Genomic DNA, 13,328 nt, shown 5'->3' on the forward strand with positions numbered 1-13,328 from the left:
TTATGTCACAGTGTTTGTCATCGCAAACAGAAATCTTACTGTTCAAGCTCCTGCACGTTACAATCTCAGACTGCAGGAACTCTCCGGTGCCATAGCGATTGATGGCCGCTGTACGGAAGACGTACTCATCTCCTTCATTTAGATTCTCAAATTTGAACATCGGTCGACTGACTGAGTCGCTGACCGGTACCCAGCCTGGTCTGTGAGCATCACGCTGCTCCACCACGTAGCCACTGATAGGAGCTCCACCATCTCTGACCGGGGGATCCCAGCTACAGGTGACAGTGGTGGCATCAATCTCATCAAACCTGATGGGTCCGTTCGGTTCATCAGGCTTAGCTGAAAAAAAGCAAATTAACAAATAGTTACTGTCAACTTATTAAAAGAAAATAAGAGATCTGGTATAGATGTCTCTGTCAAAAATAAATGGAGGAAAATTATGAAAATAGAAAATGAAGGATTGGCTCTTACAGAGTATGATGACCTTGATGTTTTCTGCGATGACACCAACTGCGTTCTTCACCTCCAAGGTGTAGTCACCGGTGTCATCAATAGTGGTTTCAGACACAGTTAGTTTGGAGAACTTGCCCGTGCTCTTGATCTTCACACGGTCTGTGACTTTCATCTTGTTGTTGCCAAAGTACCAAGAGCAGACGGGAGGAGGCCTTCCAATGATAGGAAGGTCCAGCTCCAGAGTCTTTCCAGCCAGGACGTTGACAACCTTCTGAGGAATACTGGAGAAGTCCACCACAGGCATCACTGGAGAAGATAAAGAGAAATCGTCACAGTTTGAACTGCAGTGTTTTCTCGAAAATCATAAAGAAAAGAATTCATTACCTCTCTGTTCCTGGACAGTGATGGCTGCAACAAGCTCTTTGGGCTCGCTAGCTCCTCTGCTGTTGATGGCTCTGATTCTGAACAAATATTGCTCCTTCTCATTCAGCTTCTCAATGGTGTGCTCGAAATCTGTGAGCTTCAGCGTGGCCACCTTCATCCACTTGTCGGTGCCAAACTTGCAGGCCTCGATGACGTAGCCCGTCAGTCTGCTGCCACCATCGTGCTCGGGCTTCTCCCAGCCCAAGGTGACGGTGCTCTTGGTCACATCGATCACCTCCAGTTTCTGTGGTGGCAAAGGCACCTCACAAACCAGGATGACGTCTGGAGTCTCACAGGGTTCACCGACACCATAGATGTTCTCAGGAAGGACCCGGAAGTAATACAGCATGCCCTCCATCAGGCCATCAATCTTGTATGATGTTTTGCTGCACTTGGATGTGACGGTCTTATAGGCTCTCATGGAGGCTTCACGCCTCTCGATGATGTAGTTGTTGACTGGAGCACCGCCGTCCACGGTTGGGGCTTCCCAAGAGATGGTGGCAGAGTCTTTGGCCAGCTCCTTCATTTTGATTGGACCAGTTGGTCCAGGAGTATCTGAGAATAAAAAAAATAAAAACTTATTGTAAGAATACCCAATGCACAGAGGCTAATGTATTGCAGCTAAAGTGAAATGAAATGAAATGCTCAAGCATTTTCTTCAACTTACCGTAGACCTTGACTAGAATGTGGACTTCTTGTTTCCCGGCAGCGTTCTCGGCCACCACTGTGTACTTTCCAGCATCATAGCGGTGGACCTTGTCAATGATGAGGGTGGTGGACTTGTTGGTGACCTCAATGAAGCCTCTGTTGTGGAGGTCGACACCAGGCTTGCTCCAGGTGATGGCAGGAGCAGGACGGCCAGTGACGTTGACGAAGAGTCGAAGGGAGCCACCGGCACGGAGGCAGATGGTCTTCTTCAGATCGTCATGGAGCTCAAAGTCAGGGGTTTCTGTGTGAAAGGACAGGATGAGGTGGTTGCAGGTGAGACTTCAAAAGAATTTTAATTGGGAGAAGTAGAAATCTGGGCGTTAACTCACCAATTCTCTCGACTGGCTCAGTCTCGGCACATGGTTCACTGAAGTCTCCTGTGCCGTTGATGTTGATGCCGGCCACTCTGAAGCAGTACTTCTTTCCTGCAGACAGCCCAGTTACGACATACTCTGTAGTACGCAGAGTCTTTTCATGGGCCTTCTTCCATTCCTCTGCTCCAGCTTCCTGCATCTCCAGAATGTATCCGATCACATCAGCTCCTCCATCCTCCACGGGCCGAGACCAGGCCAGGCTGATGCTCTCGGCGTGAGTGTCCGTGATACGAGGGATAGAAGGAGGAGAGGGAGTGCCTAAGACGATGACACAAATTCATTTTAATATCACCCATCAGATGTTTACTAGTGTGGTACTTTTAGGTATTGGACCAACTGGACTTACATGTGGGCACTCTGCAGACCACATACAGAGAAACCTCGCTGGGCTCACTCTCTCCAGCCTTGTTGATGGCGGTCACTCTGAACTGGTAGATGTTTCCTTCGGTCAAACCAGACACTTTAAGTGTGGTGTCCAGGTGAGCGCCGTCCCTGTTCACCTTCACCCAGCGAGCGCTCTTTCTCTCACGTCTCTCCACCAGATAATGAATCAACGGGCTGCCACCGTCGCTCTCCGGCTTCATCCACTCTATGGTGGCAAAGTCCTTTCCTGATACCAGGATCTCTGGAGCACCAGGAGGAGTTGGCACAGCTGGAAATAAAAAAGGTCAGTGTTTAATATCTCAGTCCTGGTTTCGTCTAATTTTATCTATATCATTTTTTGAAAACTGCAGAGCAGGAACAGTTTGGCACTGTTGGACTTACTGAAGGTGTTTCTGGCGACCATGGGGTCTGACTGGAGGTGGACTCCAGCTCCGTACTTGTTTACTCCCCGGACTCTGAACAGGTACTCTGTGTTCTTGAACAGCCCAGTGATGTTGCAGGTGAGCTCCTTGCACTCCGCCTGCATAACTACCCAGTTCAGTCTGTTGGTGTCACGCCTCTCCACAACGTAGTGGCTGATCTCGTCGCCACCATCCTCTAGTGGAGGCTTCCAGCTCAGGGTACATGACTCCTCTGTTATCTTGCTGATCTCGATGCTGCCTTGACAAACTCCAGGTGTGTCTGGAAACAAAAAGAGGTTCTCAGGTTAAGTTGCTTTGACAAATTAGATACAAGAATATATGTTAAAGATAAAAATAAACTTACCGAGAACTTTGACGTTGACCTCTGCGGTCTTGGTTCCACTCACATTCCTGACGGTGAGGATGTATTTTCCAGTGTCATCTCTGTCACAGAATTTTATGATGGCCATGGCCCTGGTGGGGGTGTACTGCAGGTGATACTTTTCACACAACTCCAGATCTTTAGTTCCCTTGGACCAGGAAGCCTTGGGGTCAGGTCTGCCTCCCACTGCAGCATCCAGAACCAAGTCTGAACCAGCTCTGACCATGACAGTTTCAGACAGGAGTTTGCTGTCCAGCTGGGCCTTTGGTGGCTCTGTTGATTGGACACAAAAATAACATATGATAATCCTTTAATTTATCTCAAACTGGTTACAATACTTTGTCCTGCTCATCGTACAGGTCCAAAACATCAGACAAGTCTCATGCTCTATTGGTACTACAGTATCATAAGTCTTACCAAAGTCGGTCTTGCACTGGACAGACCCGGTGGACTCTGACGGAGTGCTGAAGACCTGGTTGGCATTCTTGGCAATGACTCTGAACTCGTAGGGTTCTCCTTCTCCCAGGGCGGTCACGGTGTAGAAATTGTCTGTCACATTGGTGTAGTTACACTTTAGCCAGCGACCCTCACCGGTCAATGTGTACGGCTTCCGTTCAATGATGTAGCCCACGATGGGACTTCCACCATCGTTCAGTGGAGCTGACCATTTGAGGGAGACGGTGGTTCTTGTGACATTTGTGACTTCAGGCTTGCTAGGTGGATCTAAATACCAGATCAGAAATGTTTAGATATGAGATGTTTGTTCAATTAATTTATTTTTTTTTTTTAAAAAGGGTGTTTTTGAACTCACCAACTGGGTTTTGAGCTACTGCTCCCTTTGAGGCCTCACTGGCTTTGCTCAGCCCAGCACTGTTCATAGCATAAACCCTGAACTGGTATTCCAAGCCCTCGACCAGACCTTCCACCTTGGTGTAGCATTCGAAGCAGGGGATCTTGTTCTCTCTCACCCACAGGATGTTATTCCTCTCTTTCTTCTCAATCCAGTAGCCTGTCACTTTGCTTCCACCGTCATGGTAAGGCTCTTCCCATTTCAGGGTCATTGTGTTCGCAGTGACGTTAAAGACTGAAGGCTTCGTGGGTGGGCCAGGAGGTGCTGTAATTAACAATTATATTTTGCTGTTAACACATGTTTTACCGACATCATAAAATCATTTATTTATCATTATCACCATGACTTTTACATTTTACAGAAACTACTTACTGAAAGGATGCTCTGCGACAATAGTTTCAGACTCAGTGGGCTTGCTGACTCCAAACCTGTTCTCAGCGGATACCCTGAAAGTGTACTGCATGTATTTGGTCAGGTGACTGACATGGAGAGACGTTCTCTTCACGCTGGAGTTGATCAGCTGCCATGCCGTGGAACCAGACTCACGCTTCTCCACAATGTAGTTGGTGATGTCTGTACCACCATCATCCTCTGGTGGCTCCCAAGTAACGACGCAAGACTCGGAGGTAATGGAGGAAATTTCGATGGTTCCACTTGGAGGACTGGGTCTGCCTGTGACATTAACTTCAACAGCGAAGGTTCTGGTTCCTGCCACATTCTCCAGAGTCAGATAGTATTTACCACCATCTCCTCTCATGGCGTCCTTGACTGAGATGCTGGTTCTGTCTTTGGTTGTTTTGATGGAAACTCTGTCGGAGCTCTTTAGCCTCATCTCCTCCAGCTTCCAGGTGACCTTAGGCGCAGGTCTACCACTGATGGGAACATCGATCGTGAAAGTGCTGCCAGATCTACATGTGATGAGCTGGTTTGCAATCTCACTGAGGTCAGCTGCAGGTTCAATGTGAGGCTCTTTGACCAGCACAGGAGCCAGAGTTTCCTTCGGCTTGCTGTAGCCAGCTTCATTCTTGGCCTTTACACGGAGGTCATATTCATCGCCCTTGTTGAGCTTTTCAATAACATAAGTGAGACTCTTGGTGTTGCCAACGACTACCCACTTGTCTGTACCCTTAGGCCTGGCCTCAATGACGTAACACTGGATGCGACTACCGCCATCGTGCTCTGGTTTCAGCCAGCCTAGTGACACAGAGTTGTCTGTGGTGTCCAGGATGTCCAGTCTCTTTGGAGATGCTGGTTCTGCAGTGGCAATAACAGGTTCAGTGATCTCAAAGGCCTCTCCCACACCGTGTTGGTTCTCTGCAGAGACCCTGAAGAAGTATGGCACTCCCTCCAGCAGATCCTGGATCTTCAGGATATTTTTAGTGCACTTGCTACCAGACTGCTGCCATGTGCGTCGGCTGGCCTCACGTCTCTCAACAATATAGTGATGGATTCGGGCCCCGCCGTCATGAAGAGGAGGCTCCCAGCTAAGAGTGACTGTGCCTCTGGACACCTCTTGGAAGGCAACAGCCTGTGGAGGTCCAGGAGTGTCCATCACCTTTACGATAAATGAAATGGCCTTACTACCGCTAGAGTTCTCCAGGTTAACGGTGTATTTTCCTGAGTCCTTTCTGGAGCAGTTTTCCATACTGAGAGAGCTGTAGCCTTCAGTATTTGAAATTTCTGACATGGCACTCAGCTCCCCTTCCTCCTTCACCCAGGTGGCAGTGGGAACAGGCTTTCCTCTGAAGTGGATGCCCAAGCAAACTGAACTTCCAGCCTTAATGATGTGTGTCTGCTTGAATGTGGCGTCAATGTCTACCTGTGGTGCCGTTAGCCTGTCTACAGCCTGAGCCGGCTCAAGAATCTCCTTGTCCTCTCCTCTACCCACATGATTGACAGCTGCAACACGGAACTTGTACTCTGCTCCAGTCTGAAGACCCGTCACCACATAGTTAGTTTCTGCCACAAGCTCCTCGTTCACTCTCTTCCATTCAGCATCTTCTCCCTTCACCATTTCAATAATGTAGCCGAGGATCTCCATGCCACCGTCATCCCCAGGTTTGGTCCATTCCAAGCTGATGGAGGTGTTGGTGGAGTCTGAGACACATATCACAGATGGAGCACAAGGAATATCCTTTGGCTCGGCAGCTTTGATAGGTATAGAGATGTTGCTAGGAGCTCCAACACCAGCGTCATTGACGGCCATGACACGGAACTCATACTCCATGTCCTCTGTCAGGTGAAGCACCTTGTGAGCACATTCGATGATGGGCTTTTTGGTAATGACCTTGTAGAAGCGGAGAGTCTTCTTTTCTCGTTTCTCCAGGATGTAGTACTGGATGGGGTTTCCTCCATCAGATGTTGGAGGAGTCCAAGATAGGGTGATGCTCTCTCCTGTCACCTCAGTGGCATCAGGAGTACCTGGAGCATCAGGAGTAGCTGAAGGACACGAAGATGATAGATGAGTGCAAATAATCGCATTTTACAATGTACAAATTAGTTAATTACTACTAAAAGTCCTCCACTTACTATATTGCATTTGTGCAATGATGGGGGTGGACTCCAAAGGTCTACCAACTCCAAATTTGTTCACAGCAGAGACCCTGAACTGATACTCGTTAGTCTTGATGAGCTTGGTTGCATTGAAAGTGCACTCATTACACTCATCAGACACCAAGGCCCAAGAGATCTTGGCTGTCTCACGCTTCTCAACAATGTAATGAGAGATCTCAGAGCAACCGTCATTCTCTGGTGGATTCCAAGACAGAGTGCATTTTCCTTCTGAAATGTTGGTGAAGGTGATGGGTCCGACTGGCTCTCCAGGTGTATCTGCATCACAAATGTTTGAAAAATTGAAAGATTGAAATACGAACAGAAAAACAAAGACAGATATATCTATCTATATATCTAAATAAAGATAAATGTATATATGATTACACTGCAGAATAAAGTACCTTGGACTTGGACAAGGATGTTCTCCTTCCTACTTCCAGATCCATTGGTAGCCTCCACGGTGTAGAGGCCACGGTGTGAGCGGTCAGCATCCCTGACAAACACAGTGCTGGACCCAGCCACAGTGATGATATCCATCATCTTTTTGGTAACCTCTACACCATCTCTGTACCAGATAACTTTGGGAACTGGCCGTCCAGTGATGGTCACCTTTAGCCGGATGTTGTCTCCTGCTTTGACGGTCAAACCCTCGAAATACTCTGGGCCAAACTCAATGTTTGGAGCAGCTGTTTTGGGATAAAGGGTATTAGATGAGACTGTGCAGATTTACTGGATTACAAAGAAGAAATTATGAGAGGCTAATAAAGGGCAACAAAACCTGTCAAGTAAAAGCTCGGTCTCAAATAAAGACTGGATCAGGTTACAGGAAGTGTTGTACCACAGTGCAAATTATCAGGGTAAATAATGATGATGAAAAATACGGAGAGCTATTTTGATAAAATAGACACAAAAAGGAATAAAGGCTGACATCAATAGCCAATGACACTATGAATCCATGACTCCTAACATTTAATATTACAACCCTTACAGATCCTACTGCCTTTACTCACCATTCTCACTTCTGACAACAATCAAGCCAGAGGAGTTTGACGGAGGACTGATGACACCAATGGCATTTCTGGCAATGACTCTGAACTCGTAGCGCTCGTTCATTGCCAGGCCGGTGACGGTATACTGACAGTCATGCACGTCAGTCAAGTTTGCCTTGAACCAACGGCCGTGTCCTTGGCGTTTCTCAATGTTGTAGCCGGCGATCTTGCTTCCACCATCACGTTTAGGTGCATCCCATTTTAGTGTCACTGAATCACTCATCACATCAGTGTAGTCAGGCTGGCCTGGAGGATCTAAAAGAAACGGTATGGACTTTAACCAACATCTGCTGATTCTAATTTCACTTTATCATTTATTATGTAAGAAGAGAATAAAGTAAAATAATGATCTGAAGATCAGAACTCACCAACAGGACTAACAGCCATGGTTGGCTTACTCTCATCACTCATCCGACTGAAGCCAGCATCGTTTTGGGCATAGACTCTGAAGGAGTACTCCAGGCCTTCAATGAGCTCTAAGATCCTGAAATCAGTTTCTTTGATCAGGATTGTGTTGACCTTCTGCCACATGATGCTGTTCTTTTCTCTCTTCTCCACGTGGAAGCCTTGGATGGGGGTACCACCGTCATAGATTGGCTTCTCCCACTGGATGGTCATGCCGTCGTTGGTAACGTTGTACACAACAGGCTTGCCTGGTGGACCTGGAGGCCTGAACTGGTGCTTAGCAATAACCATTTGTGAGACCAGAGCCTCGCTAACGCCATACCGGTTCTCAGCACACACTCTGAACTGATATTGAACACCCTTGATCAGGTTAGGAACCTTGAACTGAGTACCCTGTACACTGGAGCAGGCCATCTTCCAGTCAGACTTGGAAGTGTCCCGTTTCTCCACACTGTAGCAGGTAATGTCTCCACCACCGTCATCGTTGGGTTCATCCCAGGAGATCATGATGCTCTCAGCTCTTATTTCATCCAGTCGGATGGGTCCAACAGGCTTTGATGGTGGTCCAAGTGTGATGACATGGATGTGGAATGATCTTCTGTTGACCTTATTGTCAAGGGTCAGGGTGTATTTACCCTCATTCTCCTTCTTCACATTCTTAATCATCAGGGTAGCTTTGTTTTCCGTTTTCTTGAAACGTATTTGGTCACTTTCCTTCAGAGGCAGGTTGTCCTTCAGCCACAGAACAGCAGGTCTGGGTTTGCCTTTGTATGGCAACTCAATGTGCACATTATGACCCAGGCGAACACTGAGGCTGCCACCTGGGTACTCTGCAAGGCATGCCTCAGGTGTGATAATGTAATCAATGACCTTTATAGGTCCTGTCTCAACAAAGTCACCCTGTCCCTTCTCATTCCTGGCGGCAACTCTGAAGAACATTTCTGAGTGCTCCTTGAGTTTCTTTACTTCAAACTCACACTGTCTGCTGGTTCCACCCAGTGACCATTCCTCGTCCTTGAGCTTCTTCTCAATGACGTAGTCAGAAATGATGCTGCCGCCGTCATAATCAGGCTTCAGCCACTGGAGGGTGACAGAGGACTTGGATGAATCCTTCATAGAGACTTCCTTGACTGGCCCTGGAGTCTCTGTAGCTTTCACGGGCTCTAGTGTTTCACATGGATCACCAATTCCATTCTCATTCTCTGCTAAGACACGGAAGAAGAAGGATGTCTTCTCTGAAAGGTCTTCAATGGTATATGTTGTATCTGTGCATTTGGTTGTGACCGCGGAGAAAGATCTCTTTGAGGAGTCTCTCTTCTCGATGATGTAGTTTGTGACCTCAGCACCTCCGTCAAGGAGTGGAGGTTCCCAGCAGAGAGTGACCTTTCCACGGGTCACTTCCTTCAGGACCAAGTTCCTACATTGCGCCGGTGTATCCTGGACCTTCACGGACAGAGTCAGCGTCTTTGGCTGTCCTACGCCATTCTCTATCTTGACTGTATACTTTCCAGTGTCAAGCCTTGTCACCTCACGCATGACAAGGACTGTGGTTGTGTCTGAGTGGTGGAACTCATACGAAGGGTTACGATCAATGCATTCGTCTCCTTTGCTCCAGGAAGCAGTTGGAGCTGGTCTTCCCTTCAGAGGAACAGAAAGTTCCACATCCTTGCCAGCCTTCACAATGTAGTGAGTTCTCATAGCAACATCTGAGTCAATATGGGCCTCCTCTGTGGACATCACAAAAAACACGCAAGGTTATACACATGACAGCAATTTGACAACAAAACACCACATGCTGAATATAGGGGATTCATTTACCCAGGATATCCTTGGCCTGTACAGGTTCTGTCATTTCAAGAGGCTCTCCACGGCCAGCACAATTGACAGCAGAGACTCTGAAGAAGTAGTTGACATCTGGTTTTAGGTCGTGAACTGTGTACTCTGTTGTCTTGACTTCTCCCTTTGAAGTAACCATGGCCCATTGCTCCTCTCCCTCGACAAGCTTCTCCACCATGTAGCTGATGACCTCGCTGCCTCCATCCCATTCTGGCTTGGACCAGCCCAAGGTGATGGATGTCTTGGTGGAGTCCACCACTTTTAGCTTGCAAGGCTCATCTGGTGGATCTGCAAGTATAATGTGTTCGTTAGGTGGGGTGTACATTTCTGTCTTGTATTTCATATCTTTACAGGTTAGAGCACTTACCAACTGGGTCAGCGGCCTTGTAGTAGTCTGATGCATCAGAGAACGGCCCCTCTCCAGCCTTGTTAATTGCACAAACACGATACTGGTACTCGTTTCCTTCTGTCAGGTGATAGACTGTTTGTTTGATGTCAGTGACTGGATCTTTGTAAACTCTGATCCAGCGCAAGCTCTTCTTGTCTCGCCTCTCCAGGTAGTAGCCAGTAACTGGGCTTCCTCCATCTACACCTGGTTTGTCCCATTCTACCACCATCGTGGTCTTGGTGATGATATTCACCTCAGGAGTACGAGGCTGGCCGGGGTTCACTGTAAATGGACAGTGCAAATATAAACAAACAGGGTAGTTGCTGAAAATTACTGCAATGAAAAGGACCAGAGTCTACAGCCTATAACTTACCAAATGCATTCTTAGCGATGACTGGCTCTGACTCCAGTGGCTCTCCAACTCCATACTTGTTAACACCCATGACACGGAACACATACTCATTTCCACGCACTAACTTGCCCACGGTGATGTGTGTCTGCTCGTACTTGTCTGAAATTGTTGACCAGACCACTCGGCTGGTTTCACGCCTCTCAACAAGGTAGTGGGTCACCTTGGAACCTCCCTGGTCAGACTCAGGCACTGGTTGCCAGCTGAAAATGATCTTGTCTGCTGTGATGGAGTTAAAGTTAATGAGGCCAGGTGGAGGTCCAGGTTTATCTGAGGGGAGGAAAAAGAAAAAAACAACATGAATGAAGAACAAATACAAAAACAGTATAATGGATGGATGGGATTGTAGAAGATTTATCTCAATTCAAACTGATGAAAATTAACAAAACATGGAAGTATAAAGCAATAAGTAATAAATACCAAGGATCTCAATCCTGATGGTTGCAGATGCTGATCCCAAAACATTTTTTATCTTGACCTCGTATGAGCCTGTGTCAAAGCGAGTGGCATCCTTGATCAGAACAGCAGTAGAGTCTGTTGTGCTTTCAACAGACACCGTGGAGCTGGCTACCAGCTCTTTGCCATTCTTCAGCCACTCAATAGCCGGCAAAGGCTTGGCAGCGATTCCTACTCTGAGCTTGACTGAAGCTCCGGCCTTGTACTGAACCACATCCAGATACTCAGGGGGAAGATCAATGGCTGGGGTACCTGTGCACATGAGACATCAATATAAGCAATGTACAAATAAAACATGGCAAACAACTGCGTAAAGAACCCAGAAGCTCACCACAAGCATCCACACAAGTGACTGGGCCGGCGATGAGAGATGGGTTGCTGACAGAACCAACAGCATTCTTGGCAAACACTCTGAACTCATAAGACTCGTCCTGGTTCAGTCCAGATACAGTGAAGCCCATCTCAATGATGTTTGTGAAGTTGGCCTTCACCCATCTGCCACTGGCAGCTTCCCTCCTTTCCACACTGTAGCCAGTGATCTTGCTACCACCATCATATGGAGGCCTTTGCCAGGCCAGGCTGACTGAGTTCTTGGTAACTTCTGTGATGCGGACATTTGCTGGGGGCTCTGAAGCGGTGATAACATTTAGTCAAACAATGTGAAAGAGTTTATTTAAGGCTTGTCTTAAAAAAAAATAGAGAAAATGAGAAACTTACCACAGGCATCAATAGCAAGTACCTCTTCAGAGGTCTTGCTCATCTTTCCAATACCAGCAGCATTTTCAGCTGCAACTTTGAATTCATAGATGAGGCCGGCACAGATGTTTGTGACACGCCACTGGTTACCGGGGATTGCTGTCTTATTGACCTTCTGCCAGAGGATGCTGCTCCTCTCCTTCATCTGGAGATGATACCCAATCACAGGGTTTCCACCATCATTGACAGGCTCATTCCAGCAGATTGTCAGACTCTCTCTGGACACAAATCCAATCCATGGGGTGGACGGAGGTCCAGGGATGGCTGTAATACAGAATTCATGTCAATGCTTATTCAGAAAGAACCATCAGTCATAAAGCAAAGTTCTGAATCAAATGGATTCACTTACTGTATGGAAGTTTTATCATGACTGGTTTACTGTCAATGTGGTCGCTGAGGCCATAACGATTCATAGCCTTGATTCTGAACTGATACTCCTCTCCCTTGGTCAGCTTGGTCACCTTGATTGAGCTTCTGGCAATGCTGGTTGACACCTCAGCCCAGGTAGGAGTGCTGGTTTCACGTTTCAGAACAACGTAATTGGTAACAGGGCTGCCACCATCGTACTCGGGAGGAGTCCATTTCAGACATACTGTGGTCTCTCCGACCTCTCCGACCTCAACTGGACCAATGGGAGGTCCAGGTTTGTCCAGCACAACAAAGATGATGAAGATCTTGGTAGTTCCTCCTGCGTTTGAGGCAGTGACTTCATATTTTCCAGCGTCACTTGAAATGCTTTCATTTAGAGTGATGACCAAGCTGTCTGGAGTCACCTCTGTCAGTAACCTCTTGGACCCCTTGATGACGACATTGTTCCTGGACATTGTCACCTTCGGCATGGGTCTGCCGGTAAGAGGGATCTCGAAGGTCAGGTTGGATCCTGCCTTCACGTAAACTGTGTTTTTGGGATAGTTCTTCAGATCAAACTCTGGAGCCTCTATTGAAACGAAGACAACAGGAATGTGATAAGTAATTTCAACTTAAAACCAGGATAATCACTTCTATTTTACAAAATGCAGCATTTCTAATCATTATTTTATGTCTATGTGAAGGTTCTCAGTCATCTAGGTCTTTGTATATATTGGTAATTGGTTATGCTTTAATGTCTGAATAAAAAATTATATGAATTAATATAGTATTAAAGTTGGGGATTGTACCTTGTATTTCTTTGACAATAACAGGAACAATCATCTCCTTGGGTTCGCTGAGTCCAGCGTGGTTTTCAGCCCGGACTCTGAAAAAGTACTCAGCCCCTTCTCTCAGGCTCTTGATTGTGTGAGTCAGGGTTCTCACTGTGGCACATTTCACCCACTTGTTCTGTCCCTTCTCCAGGGCATCAATAAGGTAACCAGTGACTCTGCTACCACCATCATATTCTGGTCTTGTCCAGGCAATTGTAACACAATCCTTGGTAACGTTTGCAACTCCAAGCTTCATGGGTGGACTTGGCACCTCTGTAACAGACAGGAGGACATTTCATTAAGCAGTTGAAATAATTAAG

The 13,328-nt window shown here is 47.0% G+C and overlaps 1 protein-coding gene across 1 annotated transcript in view; it reads right to left on the bottom strand.

The window, feature by feature from the left end:
* The window catches only part of LOC125018033 (titin-like), a 157,118-nt gene that overhangs the window by 12,845 nt on the left and 130,945 nt on the right, over window positions 1-13,328 (bottom strand). The window contains exons 180-202 of the mRNA XM_047601648.1: window positions 12,985-13,281; window positions 12,177-12,764; window positions 11,789-12,091; window positions 11,403-11,699; window positions 11,036-11,323; window positions 10,580-10,885; window positions 10,186-10,488; window positions 9,801-10,106; window positions 7,946-9,709; window positions 7,539-7,832; window positions 6,930-7,214; window positions 6,505-6,804; window positions 4,348-6,414; window positions 3,937-4,239; window positions 3,543-3,848; window positions 3,108-3,398; window positions 2,724-3,023; window positions 2,305-2,610; window positions 1,914-2,216; window positions 1,544-1,825; window positions 838-1,431; window positions 472-759; window positions 40-339 (exon numbers count right to left, since the gene is read on the bottom strand). Of these exons, the coding sequence (XP_047457604.1) occupies window positions 40-339; window positions 472-759; window positions 838-1,431; window positions 1,544-1,825; window positions 1,914-2,216; window positions 2,305-2,610; window positions 2,724-3,023; window positions 3,108-3,398; window positions 3,543-3,848; window positions 3,937-4,239; window positions 4,348-6,414; window positions 6,505-6,804; window positions 6,930-7,214; window positions 7,539-7,832; window positions 7,946-9,709; window positions 9,801-10,106; window positions 10,186-10,488; window positions 10,580-10,885; window positions 11,036-11,323; window positions 11,403-11,699; window positions 11,789-12,091; window positions 12,177-12,764; window positions 12,985-13,281 (10,671 nt within the window). The remainder of the gene's footprint in view (window positions 1-39; window positions 340-471; window positions 760-837; window positions 1,432-1,543; window positions 1,826-1,913; window positions 2,217-2,304; window positions 2,611-2,723; window positions 3,024-3,107; window positions 3,399-3,542; window positions 3,849-3,936; window positions 4,240-4,347; window positions 6,415-6,504; window positions 6,805-6,929; window positions 7,215-7,538; window positions 7,833-7,945; window positions 9,710-9,800; window positions 10,107-10,185; window positions 10,489-10,579; window positions 10,886-11,035; window positions 11,324-11,402; window positions 11,700-11,788; window positions 12,092-12,176; window positions 12,765-12,984; window positions 13,282-13,328) is intronic.

This window comes from Mugil cephalus, chromosome 12 (assembly GCF_022458985.1).
Source record: "Mugil cephalus isolate CIBA_MC_2020 chromosome 12, CIBA_Mcephalus_1.1, whole genome shotgun sequence".
Taxonomy (NCBI): domain Eukaryota; kingdom Metazoa; phylum Chordata; class Actinopteri; order Mugiliformes; family Mugilidae; genus Mugil; species Mugil cephalus.